The sequence below is a fragment of the Ursus arctos genome, unplaced genomic scaffold, assembly GCF_023065955.2.
Source record: "Ursus arctos isolate Adak ecotype North America unplaced genomic scaffold, UrsArc2.0 scaffold_3, whole genome shotgun sequence".
Taxonomy (NCBI): domain Eukaryota; kingdom Metazoa; phylum Chordata; class Mammalia; order Carnivora; family Ursidae; genus Ursus; species Ursus arctos.
The window spans coordinates 32,204,746-32,220,159 of record NW_026622985.1 but is presented as its reverse complement, the minus strand read 5'-3'; the positions used below and the strand labels follow the sequence as shown (position 1 = coordinate 32,220,159).

Sequence of the window (15,414 nt, the reverse complement as noted above, 5' to 3'; positions counted from 1 at the left end):
TATAAAAATAAATACATCCATGTGTACATAAAATGTTGCATACATTTTCAGTGGCATCACAGATCCTGAAATCCTATTCCTGGGGAGGGGGGTTACTGGAGCCTAAATTAAGAAAATCTACACTGTGCCCTACATCACAAGGAACTTGATTGTTTTCTTACTGTAAAACGTTTGGATCAAAAACATCAGGAAAGATGCCAGGCCTCATTACAGCCTAATTTACTAAAAGCCAAGATTACTGAGGGAAGAACAGTGAAGTAAGTACATGGCAGGAAGATAAATAACACATGCTGAAGTTTTATTGGGTCATAAACATTGTAAGAACATGTAACTAAATTTTGTATAGGGGGCAAAATCATTCATGAAAGATGATTCCTATGATAAAATAGCACAAGTGCAATGTGAATTGTTTTACTCTGAACACAACTGTGAGTCTAGAAAAGGGATTTTCTGTTGATAGAGGACATTTTCAAGTCTCTAGGAAGACTTTCCTGAATACTAAAAATAAGATTATTTGCTTATTTGATGATCTGATTTAGATCACACTGGATTGGAAACTCATTGTACTTTTTTTAAAAGATTTTTTTTAAAAACTTTATTTATTTGACAGAGAGAAAGAGTGAGTGAGAGAGAACACAAGTTGAGGGGAGGAGCAGTGGGAGAGGTAGAAGCAGACTCCCCACCTAGCAGTGAGCCCAACGTAAGGCTCGATCCCAGGACCCTGGGATCATGACCTGAGCCAAAGGCAGACCTTTAACCAACTGAGCCACGCAGGTGCCCTGGGAACTCATTATATACTTTATAATTAATAATAATTATGCATTAAATCTTGTCAGTCTTTGGGCCTCCTAAACAGGTTTTTAAGTTTTGCTAAACCATCACATGAAACTGAGACTCTATTGAAATTAAACTTATTGTGATTATTCTTAAAAAGTAATTGTTTTGTTTCATTTTGGATAATTTGTACCAAGTTCTCAAGAGTGTACTACACCAAATTTAGTGACTAACAGTTACACCAAAATTTTCAGTCCACTTAATCTGAGCTTTGCTGTTGAATTGAAACACACTTCCTAGTCTTTCCAACCCATACTGCTATTTGGAGATATATGCCTCCTTGTTATAAATTGAGCTAAAATTAAGACCCTCAGGGAGAAAAATCATTGTACTGACAGAAAAATATCTCTGCCCCTGTGTTCATCAAGAACCATTACCAGACACCACCTGCAAGGGAGTCTCTGATTAGGGAATAGTCCCAATCATGTTTTTTTTTTTTTTTTTTTTTAAATCCAGCAATAATGCCACACACAGGCAAACACTCCTGCACCATTAATCTTCATTCAAACTGTTAGAATGTTTGTCTAGGCGTGACCCAGACCATGCATTAGAGATAAATTAGCTAGAGTAAATCTTCCATTTCTCACCACATGTCAAGGCAGGTGGAATATTCTGTCGAGCCCAGGAGGACATCTGGAGGTCTGTACCACAAGGTAACCACTTCATTGGAGTATGTGTGGCTAGGGACAGATTTTGCTCTTGCAAGACCTGTGGATTACAGGAAACATAGAGAAGTTTAACAGGCACTAATAGAACAAGGAAATTTAAATACGAATGCTCACAGTTTTAAAAGGTCAAACATGACATTGTAATACAGAATCACAAATGCAATGTCAAGATTACTAGAAAGGCTGGGGAAAGTATATTGCTGCCTACTTGTTTCAAATAATGCTAATAACCTATAATCACTTATATTTCCTAATCAAGCGTATAAATAAATCTGGTAAAATCCCAGCAAAGTAAACAAACAATTCATACACTATTACACATTACACAGAAGCTTAGAAATCCCTGGACTTTCCAAAGAATATCCTCATGGAACCCTAGTTCTATGGGTTATAAGTATTATGAGAAAAGATTCCAAGGTCAAATGATTTTGGGAAAAGATGGTTTAAAAGTTAAAACAGGTCTTCATACTGTGAGACTTCTCAGTGCCCTTGATTTTTCTATTATGTATTGTGAATCTGAAAGAAGAGAATAGGATGTTTTTCTCAAAGGGTTGTCCCAAAACTACTTATTCTTTCAGTGTTCTGTCAAATATTTACTGGGAAATGTTTATTCAGGAAGCTCATTTGAAAACCACCTAAATAAGTAACTACAAAGGAATAGTTAAATTTGGAACATAGAGATGATGAGATACCATATAATAAATTAGAATGTTTTCTTAGAATTTTAAAAACTGAGAAAATAGTCACAGTAACATGTTAAGTGAAGGATTATGTGCAGTTTGACCTCATAACCACAAATACTTTAGCACAGAAAAAAGAATGGCAGAAACTATTTGAAGGTCTTCAGTGGTTAGCTCTGGAAAATGGGATTATCCAGTTTTGGTGGTGTTATTGGTGTTGTTGTTGTTGTTGTTGTTGTTTTGGGGGGGCAGAGGAAAAGGGAGAGAGAGAATCTTAAGCAGTCTCCATGCCCAGCATGAGCCCGATCTGGGGCTTGATCTCATGACCCTGAGATCATGACCTGAGCCAAAATCAAAACTCAGATGCCTAACTGACTGAGCCACCCACGCGCTCCTCCAGTTTTTTTCTTTACTTAATACATTTTTCAAGGGTTTTTTCCGAGTTTTCTACAATGAATATGTAATCCTTTTAAAAAAAAAATCACAAAATATGTAGGTGTTCTTTTTCAAAAAAAAAAAAAACCCGCGTGATAGCTTTCTATCTGGGTACGTTCATTAACGACAAGTGAAAAGTATTATTTATTACTGTGAGGCTCAAAGCACATATAACATTTTTACAATAAATGTACCATAACATATTCATTTTAATGTTGATTATTTTTATTTTTATGTACTACTTAGGAACATGATTTTTCTCCTGTTTTTTAAACTCTTGGTATTCCCTTTACTGTATTATATGAAAATGTTAAAATTAATAGGACAGTGGATGAGACAAATAATTTCTAACTAATTCAACTATGGTTACTGTAACTGAATTTTTTCTACAATTCAGTTTTTATAATAATACAATGGTATATTATAAATTGGTTAATGTTAATAAGTATTCCATATTAAAATGTACAGACTATACATAAACATACACACATAATATATGGTACCCAACTTCTCTTCACGTGAATGCAACAACTATTTTTAATAATAGATTTCCATAGTAACCTCTACTTTTCTCTACGAAGTTTTAACCTACCAAAATTCAGGTAAAACTGAACAACAGATAGGACAATCAGGATGGTAAAGTGTTTCCAGAATTTAATAATCCCATCAAAAGATTTGGTTCCTCAAATGGGCATGTTTCTATACAGAGAAATAGGTTCTGACTCGTTCCATATGTTCTTGTCAAGTGAAATGGAATGCCAAAAACATTCAGGCTGGATTCCCTTGGTTTTTCTGAGGCCCTGCTGACAGAAAGCTAGGCTAGAGGAACAGGAGAATGAAAAAACTCTGAGATTTCTCTGATAGCTTAGAAGACCAGGCTGGTTATAGGAAACTGTGGTATTTCCAGTGTTAAAGAGAGAAGACCTCAAGATAACCTAGAAATAGTATAAATCTAAATAATTATGTGATTTTAGGTCAAGTATGTTTACTCTGAATATAAGTTTGTAAAAGTGGTTAAATATGTCTGAAAAATATAAAAAGGAAAAGTTCTTTGTTTCCTCTATTCTCCTTCCCACATGTTTAGGTCAAGGACTACCCAAGCACCATTCACGTGGGTCATATAACTTCCCAAATCAAGAGTGAAAATGAGTTTGTGATATCTAACTTTTTAACGTGCTAAGGCAGTTTCTTAAAATGGTTTGCATGTTAATGTGTCAGATTGAAAAATGTTACTATATTTTTAAGACACACTCCTCTGAAACGCTTGAGAAAAACTCTTCCAACATCTCACTTTAATATAGTCAATTAAGACATTTTCCTGTGGAAGGTGTCCTGTATAGTGATAAACAAAAGGCTTTCATCCTAAAAATATGTCTATTCACTTAAAAAGATATACAGATCCCAAAATTTTTCAGGGAGGGAACAAATGGCTAAAACAATGAATCAAAAAGGAGTATACCTTGAAGTAGGGATATATAACTACATTTTAATAAATATTTTTGGTAAAGATATTGCTATGTATTTACAGTCATGCATCAAAACACACTTACTCATGCAGAATTTATTAAACTGCATCCTCCAGCTGAAGGAAAACTGTAGGACAGGATTAATTAGCACAGCATGTGTGAAAGCTTTCTTTCTCTGTTCCTTGTCAGTTGCTATGGTTACACTACAGGAAGAGAGCTACACTACCTTTTAAAAAGGATGAAGTTCATGGGTTATTATCAAAACTTCTTATATTAATGTTTAGTTTGAATTAAAAGTCAAAAAGCAAAGTGAAATGCTAAACAGATGAGTACAGGTCATTTGCACGCTGCCACTTTGGCTGAGTGTGTGCATATGAAAGGGTGCGCGTTCCTATGGGCATCTAAAATGGATTACAGAGCAATTCAGAGTATTCCACTTGAACATGTTACCATCTCTAACTCATGAGAAACCCTAGAGGAGAGTAAAAAATCCTGCTGTTCACACCCTAGTACCAATTATTCAAAGTTGGGCAACCTTGATACCAGCTAGCACAGAAGAATCTTAGATTTCCAGAAGAGTTAAGAAGCTTTATAGTTAACTTCTTACCCACTGAAAGAATTCCTTTACATTATCTAAGATGGCGATCCAGCGTAAGCTGCCAGCCTGAGCCTGGTTCTGCCCTCTGGCCGGGGCACAAAATAAAGCATGTGATAATGCTTCCCACATCTATCCTGAACAGACTGGCTGTTTAGCATCAACCAATGGACACTCCCCAGGCCTTACCTAACAGTTCTCAAAGCTGCAATGGAGACTGTTGGCTACTCCCCTTCTTTTAAATTTACTCCTTTGACTTGTCAGACATAGAAAAGTGAACAGGAGCGGCTTGGTCTCCTGGGATCTTCTCCCATCTGCCCCTTAACTGCTGGTTTTGTTTAGGGTTATATAGTCAAACCAGTGCTGCTCAATTATGTGTAGGTAACTATGGCTAATGCCATGTTTTAATGTCATCCATAGGTGATTTCTCAGAAGATTTGATCTCCAGCTCAGATTTGTCCACAGGTTTCAGATCTGGGGCTATTCCATTCTGTACCTGGGGATATCCCATTCTGTATCCCATTCTATCCCTGTCGGCACAGGTATAAAGATGTCCTACAGGCACTCGACATGACCCCAACCACAAGTGCCTACAGCCATCTGCATTGTCAACACAGGAAATAGGCCATGAGTCCAGGAGTAAATGCATTTCACTAGTAAACTGTTTCAGTTTCCCAAAACAGTAAAAGTTCTTTTAGCTGTACACAGATATATGTTAGATTTTATATTCCGTGCACATCTAATTATTCTTTCAAATTCCAATGCATCCCTTGTGCATGTGGCAAGACTGGCTAGGGATTGAGTAACCTCTAATTCTGTGAAGAAAATTGCTAAACCTAGGATAGGGGTTCAAGAATGATAATTCCCATGTCTCTGCTCAATTCTTTGACCAAGGAATTGAGAAAGAACTGACAATGACTTATTTCTTTCTAATTTAGTGGAATAATGGCAAAAGCTAAATGAACTTGCAAAAATCAACTGAAATATGCTATAAAGGAATAGGTTCCACCATTTCTTAGAGGATTGCCACTGTTTTGTGCTTGTCAGTAATTTTGTTGTTATATTAAAGCAACTCCCATACCTCTCTCTCAACATACCTCATTCCCCAAACTAAATAATCAGAAAAAGTGTCTTGCTCTATTTCACAAAATCAATATTTCTAGGAGAGCAGCTCCCTTCTTCATAACTTGATTCCAAACAGACATGAAATGCTTGGGTAATATTTTACCATCTGGCAGTTAAGCTGGAAAGGAAAAGACTTCTCTATTCCATGTGCCAGTCCATAGAGGAAGGGCAGAGGAAGGCATATATATATATATATATATATATATATATATATATATATATATACATACATACATAAAAATATATTTTCTTTTCCACAGTCCTGGGAACTGGTCAGAAATTTCTTTTTTCACATAAAGTTTTAATGGAGTCCCCTTCCTCCTGGAGGATTTATATTAATATCTTATGATGTGCTAAAGCAGTCTGAAAATTCTTTACTGCTACACCTAGAACATATCAGTAAACAACCATCACACAACACAAAACAAAAGGTATTTTCTTCTGGAGTTGTCCAGAGTTCTTCAACCTCTTCCCTCTGCACTTGGCGAGTTTTCCTGGGTGACAGTATTTACTCCCATGACTTCAGTTACTGTCTATATGCTAATGATCCCAAATAAATATCTCCAGCATCAATCTTCCCCTAAAACTTTAGATTTCTATTCAAAAAAGTCCACTTAGATCTTACGTGGGTATCACAAATATTTTTCCTGTCCCCAATTCTCCAACTAATGTTCTCTCTTCTAGTGTTCTAGAACTTACCACTGAACATCACGATCCATCCCTTCACCAAAGCCAGAGGGCTTGTGTCATTGTAGGCTCCTTCCACTTACAAAATTATGAAATTCAACAGATTTTACTTATCATTTCCCTCTTTTCTTCCTCCCTAGGTCCTCCTCATCTCTTGGATTGTTATACTAACCTCAAGTTGGTCCATGGTAAGAAGTTATCAATTTCAAAATACATTACAGACAATAAATGACCTACATTTGTTGAAATTAATTTACTTGAAAATTAAAATTTAGTTGGAATACTCTTCAATGTGAAAAATAATAAAAGACTTCAATGCCCAACCTTTCTCTATAAGCACTATGAAAGTTGGACTTCTTCCAATCCCCTTGTCCATTTTTGCTGTCATAGGAAGCAGGAAATGTGGGTATTTGAGGGTACTTTCATACACTTAATATCACATGGTACTGTTTAAAGTGGAAAAAAAAAAGTTTTGGGATCACAATTATAATATCCTTTTCTTTTCTTTGATGAAACATCTTTGTTTTCCTTTCTGTCCAGATTTCTATTTTAACAGAAGCTAGTCTTTGCAGGATTCCAAAATCCCTTAAGAATGTTTTGATTGGCAATTGCTGGAGTCTTTCAACTGGATAATAGTATTCTTTGAAAATAAATTCTAATAAAATGAAATTAAGTGCAGAAGACATTTAAAGATGTTAAGGCAATATTTTATTTTACTCTGATTTTATTTGATTTTATTTAATTATCTTTGAATTTTTAAAGTTAATAAATTATACGTAATTACTATCTATCCTAAAGGGCACAGATATTTTTATCTTTCATTTTAAATAACAGAAATGATCATAATATTTTAATATAGACATTCTGAAAAGAAAGAAAATATTCAGGGGTGCCTGGGTGGGCTCAGTTGGTTAAGTGTCTGCCTTTGGCTCAGGTCATGATCTCAGGGCCTTGGGATCAAGTCCCGTGTTGGGCTCCCTGCTCAATGGGGAGTCTCTCCCTCTCCCTCTGCTCCTCCCCCCTGCTTGTGTTCTCTCTCTCTCTCAAATAAATAAGTAAAAAAGACTCTTGACTCTGGGAAACAAACTGAGGGTTGCAGAAACGGAGGTGGATGGGGGGTGGGGTAACTGGATGATGGGCATTAAGGAGGGCACATGATGTGATAAGCACCGGATGTTAAACGCAACTAATGAATCACTGAACATTATATCAGAAACTAATGACGTACTAAATGCTGGCTAATTGAATTTACATTAAAAAAACTCTTTAAAAAAAGAAAGAAAATATTCAAATACTTAAATCTCATATAGGAAAATTTTATTTTCTATTGTTCATAGGAGTTAAAAACAATATACTGCTCTGGGAAATACTGTTTTAAATGAAACGAATAGATGTGATGCTGGTAAGACCAACCAGTCAGAACCTTTCAGCTGACTACCCTATGAGCAATATGCTGCTGTTCTCAGCAGCATTAGCCTACATACTGGAAGCCTTGTGACATGAAAAAACTAAATGCCTGATAGTGGTTCTGACACTAGTTAGTTGTGTCTCCTTGATTAAGTCACGTAAGCTTGCTCGCTATGTTATGTGTAAAATAAAAGGGCTGAGATCAGATTCTTCAAGCGCCTGTGAGCTGGCTACCTGTCTTGGTAAATAAATTTTGCCGGAACACAGATACATCCATTCATTCACATACCCGTCTACTGCTGCTTTTGTGCTTAACAGCAGAGCTGAGTAGTTGGCAGAGACCAGGACCCACAGGCTACATTTAGTATCTGGCCCTTTCAAGAAAAAGTTTTGCTGACCCATGGGTCAGACAAAGGAAACTCTGAGTCCATCCAAGTACTAAAACTCAGTGATCCTAAGAAAATTTTGCTAAAATTAAATGTGTGAAGATCATATAGCTCAAATTCTTAAAAAGGCCTTTAAGTAAATAATACCACCTCAATGATCCCCTCACATCACATCCGCATTCACTGAGAAGGCAAAATCATTTCCAGTAGGGTATGACATCATTTTCACAGCTCACGGGCTTACATTTCATTTTCTAGTTTCTGCTCCTCATTTAGTGAGACCCATAGTTATTATTCCAATGCTAGATGACAATACAATACAGAAAATGAATTTCATAATCTGACTAAATTGGCAATGTTGATGAATTTCCACATTCATGCTGATTTTTTCCCAATTTTTATTTTTTTAAATATTTATTTGTTTATTTGAGAGAGAAAGAGAGTACAGTGGCGGAAGGGCAGAGGCAGAGGGAGAGAGAGTCCCAAGCAGACTCCCCGCTGAGCGCAGAGCCTCAATTTCATGACTCTGAGATCATGACCTGAGCTGAAATCAAGAGTCAGATGCTCAACCGACTGAGCCACCCAGGTGCCCCTTTTTCACAATTTTTAAAAATTAGAGGTAAAAATATTAAGTTCATCATAAGAATATCAGTCTTAAATCAAAACATATTACTCAGAAGTTTTAGGCCATTTGGTTATAAATATGTATTAATATATATACCCCAAATATTCTAAGAGTATGTATGTGTTAAAGAAAGAATGTTGAATAATCACAACAATAATTAGGTCAAATTATGTAAAAATAATTATGATTTTATGCCAGAGGTATACTTTGTGCTTAATAAGAAAGAAGCCAATCTATAAAGATGACATCATACATATGTAATGTCTGAAATGACAACATATGCTCTCACTGATTTTTGAGCTTTTAAGGGAAATAAGAAATTAGAGTGAGTGTTCCTCTGGAAGGCTTATAAGAAAATCATTCCCATTTCCTTCCTAAACCACCTAAAATTTTCTTTAAAAGTGGGGGCAATGCAATATTTGTACCTGGTCTTATTATAGATAATACTAAAATATGAAAAATCAGTGAATATGCTAGTGCAAGCCAGATGAGAATTTACTGAGCAGTTACAATCTATTATTAGGTTTTTAGACATGCTATCATTTAGTCATTACAACAACCTAGTAGGTAATATGGTTATTAGTACCCTAATTTAACAGAAAGGAAACAAATTTACCCCAGGTCACACTGTTATAAGTGGCCAAGCCAGGATGAATACAGGCAGTGCCACTGCGAACCCAGGAAGACTGAGAACCTGGGAACAAATGTGTTTCTGAGCTCCATCTAGATGGAGTGGCATAGACTGAGTGACTCCCAAGTCCGGAGTGGTAGCAGGTCAGCCTGGTGGGAGAGGGAGAGTGATGGGGTGAGGACAAGAAAGACAAATGAGGGAAAAACACATGCTGGTTTTGGGATGGCTGGGTGGCTCAGTCGGCTAAGCGGCTGCCTTCAGCTCAGGTCGTGATCTGGGGTCCTGGGATCAAGTCCCACGTTGGGCTCCCTGCTCAGTGGGGAGACTGCTTCTCCCTCTGCCCCTCCCCCCCTGCTCATGCTTTCTCTCTTCCTCACTCACTCGCTCTCTCGAATAAATAAAATCTTTTAAAGAAAAACACAAGCTGGTTTTACTGGAAGGAGGTTCCAAAAGTATGAGTAAATGAGAGAAAATGATTGATGTTGTGTAGAGAGCCTCACAGAACAATCACACAACAGACTCTCAAGGAAAAGAGAAATTTGATAAGGAAACTTTGGAAAAATGCTCAGAAACCTTCACTTAGCATCTAATTGCTGGAATAAGAAGAGCTCTTATCTGCTGCTTTGTTTTAAAGTAGAAAGCAGCAGAAAGCAGGAGCCCCAGAAATGCAGTTAGTCAGAGACGGCGATAACTTAGAGAGGAATAGCTAAACATTAAAAAAAAAGAAGAAGAAGAAAAAAAAAAGAGGTATGAGGGGAGCTATTTATCTTCTAGGGCTCTGAGGGCCCTGCCCCCCCCTTTTCCTTTCAGAAATCTCAAACTCAGGTGTGGTTAAAGGTTATCTGTAGGACATGTAATGACATAGAAAAAGCTCTTCTGGGGATGCCCAGGTGGCTCAGTCAGTTAAGCACCTGCCTTCAGGTCAGGTCATGATCCCAGAGTCCTGGGATCGAGTCCCGCATTGGTCTCCTTGCTCAACGGGGACCGTGCTTCTCCCCCCATTTATGCTCTCGCTCACTCTCTCTCTCTGACAAATAAGTAAATAAAAAAATTTTTAAAAGGCATTAAAAAAAAAAAGAAAAGAAAAAGCTCTTCTGAGGTATCCTTTACTGACATGAACTTTTTTTTAAAGATCTTATTTATTTATTTATTTATTGGGGAGGAGCAGAGGGAGAAGGACAAGCAGACTCTGCCCTGAGTGTGAGCCCAACACAGGGCAACTATTGAGCCAGTTCAAGGGAAAAAAAAGGTTTGGGTCATACTGGAAAAAAAAAAAAAAAAAAAAAAAAAATATATATATATATATATATATATATTATGGTTGCTGCCCAATTTTTCTAAATTATTTTCTCCTGTGCTTTTAGTTTTTTCTTTTCCCTTATCATACTATTTGAGCAGAGGTCAAGTTATATTTTGGGGTTTCTACACTGTACTCAATACAGGATTCCAGATATAATTAGAGGAAAACATCTACTAAAAGACATGCATGTTTACTTTATTTTGACGATTTTAAAACATGTTTTGTGATACCTGGTGACAATCTTGGTTGTCTTGTCATTGGAGTTGGGTGTCACTAATGCAGTAAACAAATGAACTTCGAACCTCCAAAAGAAGGCATATGGAGCATTCAGGGAACATTTTCAAAAATACATTAATTCCATGAAATCAGTATGGATCACAACCACTGCAGAGATGAGTCACAGAGCTTTCGTGCCGGAAGGGATCTAAGACAGCCTGTACCTTCTATGATATCATTTCGTATGAGAAAGAAACTGAGGTCCACAGTTCTGTCCATTCTGCCTCCACCGCATCAAATCCATCCCTTTCTTTCTGTCCTTACTGCCACTTTAGTTCCTCAAACTTACCCTTCTGGGCCTTGAGCTTTTGCAGGAGCTCCTAACAGGTCACCCAGCCAGCACATCTGCCTTTCCTATTCTTGAGGAAGAGACAGTTCCATGCAGTGCGTAAGAGCTGCCTCTGTGCGGTCAGGTGAGACTACTACTGACAAGCTGTGTGATTTGGGGCAAGTAGTTAACCTAGCTGAGTTTTAGGTGCTTCCTCTGTGAAAGGCATGTAATAACTCTGCTGGACATTCTCCATTCATCTCTTCTAATGTGTTCCTGACTCTCTTTCTCACCTTCTATGCTTCCCAGGGGCTGACCTTAATGGGCCTATAATTACAGAATCCTTGGCCCCTTGATTTCAAGTTCTGGGTTTCACCATTGGGAGGCACACTGCCCAAAGATGAGAGGATCAGAGGGAAGGAAAACAGAGAGACTGATGTATTTTTTTGTACCTCCCCACCTCTGATTCTTTCCCAGCTGGACAGGTAAATGGCAGTGGCTAAGTCCTCCCTTGAAAAGCTACTGCTCTTGTTCAGTGGGTTTCAGAATCACTTTCTCTCTTAATCCCTCATGGGGGCAGTGGTAAAGGCTCCCCACTATTGCTAGCCTGGATGGGTTTGACCACTTCAACCCTGCTCAGAGTTTCATAAATAACCCCCATCAAACTCTCCTCCATCACCCCATTTGAGCTGCCCTTTGTTCCCCTCCAGGATCTCTGATGCAGTGATCACACCTGACTCAGGGCATTTGTGTGGATTAAATGAGAAATGCATGGAAAATGCTCCATCGTGCACTTGGCTCATACAACACTCACAACATACTGGCTGTCACCATTAACTAAAACACCATTTGATCAGGTCACTTCTCTGCTAAAGAGCTTAATGGATTCCCTGGAATTTATCCATTAAAGTCCAAAATCCAAAGAATTCCCATGCTATTATTCCAGCCTTGTTTCTTCCCATTCCATCCTTTTTCTGTTCTAGGCAAATTACCTGTAATTATCTGCTTTCACATCAGTTTCTTTGCACACCATGGTCTCATATTTTGGAATGCTTAACTCAGCTGATGAATTCCTACATGTCCTTCAAAACTATACTCTGGCCAAGTCTTCCAGCAGCTTCCCTGACTTGCCCTCCCCTCCCTGGTCCAGGTAACGAGCCTTCCTCTTCTCTGACTGACTGAAGCCCTGAGCTTGGGTGGACTTGCCAAGTTATTCACTCACATGTCAGCCCCCATCTGCCCCACACCAGACTGCAGTCCCAGAAGTAGGACCATGGTTCATTTGCTTTTCTATCTCCAGCTCCTGGCATGGCATCTGGCCCACAGTAAGTCTACTATTGGACTGACATATATGGTGAGAACAGCCACCTACCCACCAGCCCCTGAAACAGCGTTCCTATAGCAGGTGACATGTGAATTGTCCTGACCAACAGGCAGAATGACCCAGCCCACCGGATCCAGAGTACGTCTTCTTTTACCTATTTTATACCTTGGGACTTTCTGCCAGATCTCAGTAGAGTATCTGTCCCTGGATTTTAAAATGTTTAAAAAACCAATGTGAGTAAAAGTGAATCACACAAAAGCTCATGATACTTTTTTGTTGTTGTTATTTAGAAGTAAACCCAAAACACACATAAAATTCTTTAGTTCCTTTATACTGCTTACATATATGTTAAATACAAATACAAAGAGATCTAAGGCTGTTAACATATAAGCTACTGGTTCGTAATAATATAAGTGATGTATATACTTTCTTAACAAATTCCATGATTTCTCAAACTATCTAATATGTTTAAAATTTAAATAAAACCTCAAGAATTAATCAATCTCTCCTCTAAATTTTTACATCACATGTCATTCTCCATTCAGCTCACTTGGCAGGCAGTATATAAAACTATTTTATTAACTTTTTATCTCCATGTTTATCTCTCCATCTCTATGATAAGCTCTCTATGAGTAAGATTCAGTTCCTATGTTTGCCCATTTCTTACTATCACTCCCCATCCCTTCTGCATCTTGACCTAACACCAAGTCTTCTGTAAAATACCGTACTTAAAACAAGACTAAATCTGTCTAAACCACACTTGGACAGGGAATCAACTTGTCTCTGCTTACTAGGATCCCAGAGTAGGAACTGGGGGACTCAGATGTGTGAAACCAGCTTAGATCCCAGCTACGACACCAGCTTTCCGCATAGGATTCTGCACAGCACCCTAGTTACCTCTCAGAGAGTTAATTTAAGCAAAGACCAGAACAGAGAGTTTAAAAAAAAAAAAATCTTGATGAAGAGAAGTACAAAAACATCATTTCAAAGCTTCTAGCTGTTCAGTTTTACTAAAGGAAGAGACCTGAATTAATCTTTGAGACTGACTGTTCCTTTATTCTAAGAAAACGAACTTAATGGCAAAATTTCTGTTATATAAATGTAAAACACGTCCTACCCACTGCTCTGGGGCAAGCTGTGAAATTAACCTGCATCTTGAAGTTTCAGAGCAAAGGGTTTAATGTAAACTGGGTGCATGTTTTGGCAAAGCTAATGGGCTTCTGAGGCTCTGTGGTTTCTTTGAGGAAGATGTTTGCTGCCTCAAGGAACACAGAGATATCACAACAATGCTCCCCCTTGTTCTCCATTAGAAGTTTTCAGGAACCCAGAGGACTAAGGAAAGGGGATGTGGTGAGAGCTAGTCCTCACCCTAAAAAGGACAAAACCAATAAAGCCCAACTTGTGGTAACATGTAAGTCTAAATCCTATCATGCATACTGATACTGGACTGTTGGTTATGTTTTGGTATAAACACTAAGTGCAATGATTGCTTATTGGGGCTGCGGGCCTAAGTGGTTCATCCTGTGGCTAGGGGATGGAAGGTGGACCCTGAGATCTGAAATTAGATCTCCCAGGGGCCTCAGATTCTCGCGAGGAGGGAACTTCCTCTTTGGAGGCGTGGGGCCTGATCTGTAGGTAGATCACTGGGTACACTCCCTTTGGGGAGACAGAAGCCAGTCTTAGGGAGACAGAGATGAGGAGGAGATTAACAGAGAGGAGACCCTTTCCCCCCACACTGAAGAGGGACCTCTAGGTTCTGAGTGGAGAACTTTAAACAGAAGCAAGCCCTACCCCTGAGCGGGCCTGCCCTTCCCTTCCCCAAATGCTCAATCTTCATAAAATCTTGTTGGGACTGACAGCCCCATGTTGTCTGTACTGCAGTACGCTCAGGGAAGGGCCTGTTCTGCCCTTGGGCAGATGGCTAAGGACGCCAGAGTGGTCATGGCAGTGAGAAAGGCCAGAGAGGAGCCAGCCATGACAGAATGCCACCATCAGAGGCACCTCTCTGGTGGCATCAGGAGGGACAGCAGAGTGAAGGAACATGAGTACCTGTTTCTGACACACCAGGCCACCTTCAGCACTCCAGCAAATGACCAGGGAGGAGGAGCTGAGGAGCTCTGATGCCCTGTGGGCATCACTACTAGGGAACCAAGCCATACAGACATCTAGGGGGAGTATTCTAGGCAGAGGGCACCACAAGTGAGGCAGGAGCAGGCCTGGCGTGTCGCAGGGATGGTGAGGGCCCTTGAGGCGGAGGCCGTACGCCCAGCAGACACTCTGGTGCAGCCTCACTCCTGTCCCCTCCCACGTGTCCTGCACTGCTGCTTCCCACCTCTGATTTCAACCCATCTCCAAAAATCCGGAGGTCAGAAGGGATTCCTCCCTGTCATGATTGGTCACCTGGCACTTTACCTGTGAGCATCACAGTCACTGGAGAATGACGCTAACTTATTTAAGGCAGAGGCAGTGTCTGATTCTTTGAAAGTTCCCAGGACCAGTGCAGGGCCTAGAATGTGTAATGTGTTGACTGAATTGGCTGGTTGAACTAAACTTGGAAGTCACTGGGTGTGTTTCACAAGTTTCAGAGAGTGATCAATGGCACCTTTTATTCTAGGTGTTTATCCTAGAATATTTATACACACAAAGACTTGTGTGCGTGGATATTCATTGTGACACTGTTTCTAGAAAAAGACTAAAAATAACCTAA

General features: G+C 39.0%; 1 protein-coding gene across 6 annotated transcripts in view; it reads right to left on the bottom strand.

Moving 5' to 3' along the window:
- CDK14 (cyclin dependent kinase 14) overlaps positions 1–15,414 on the bottom strand; it is a 701,485-nt gene that overhangs the window by 252,651 nt on the left and 433,420 nt on the right. For all 6 annotated transcript variants that reach the window (XM_044386363.3, XM_044386367.3, XM_044386366.3 and 3 more), the window contains one exon: positions 1,422–1,542. In XM_044386363.3, the coding sequence (XP_044242298.1) occupies positions 1,422–1,542 (121 nt within the window). The remainder of the gene's footprint in view (positions 1–1,421; positions 1,543–15,414) is intronic.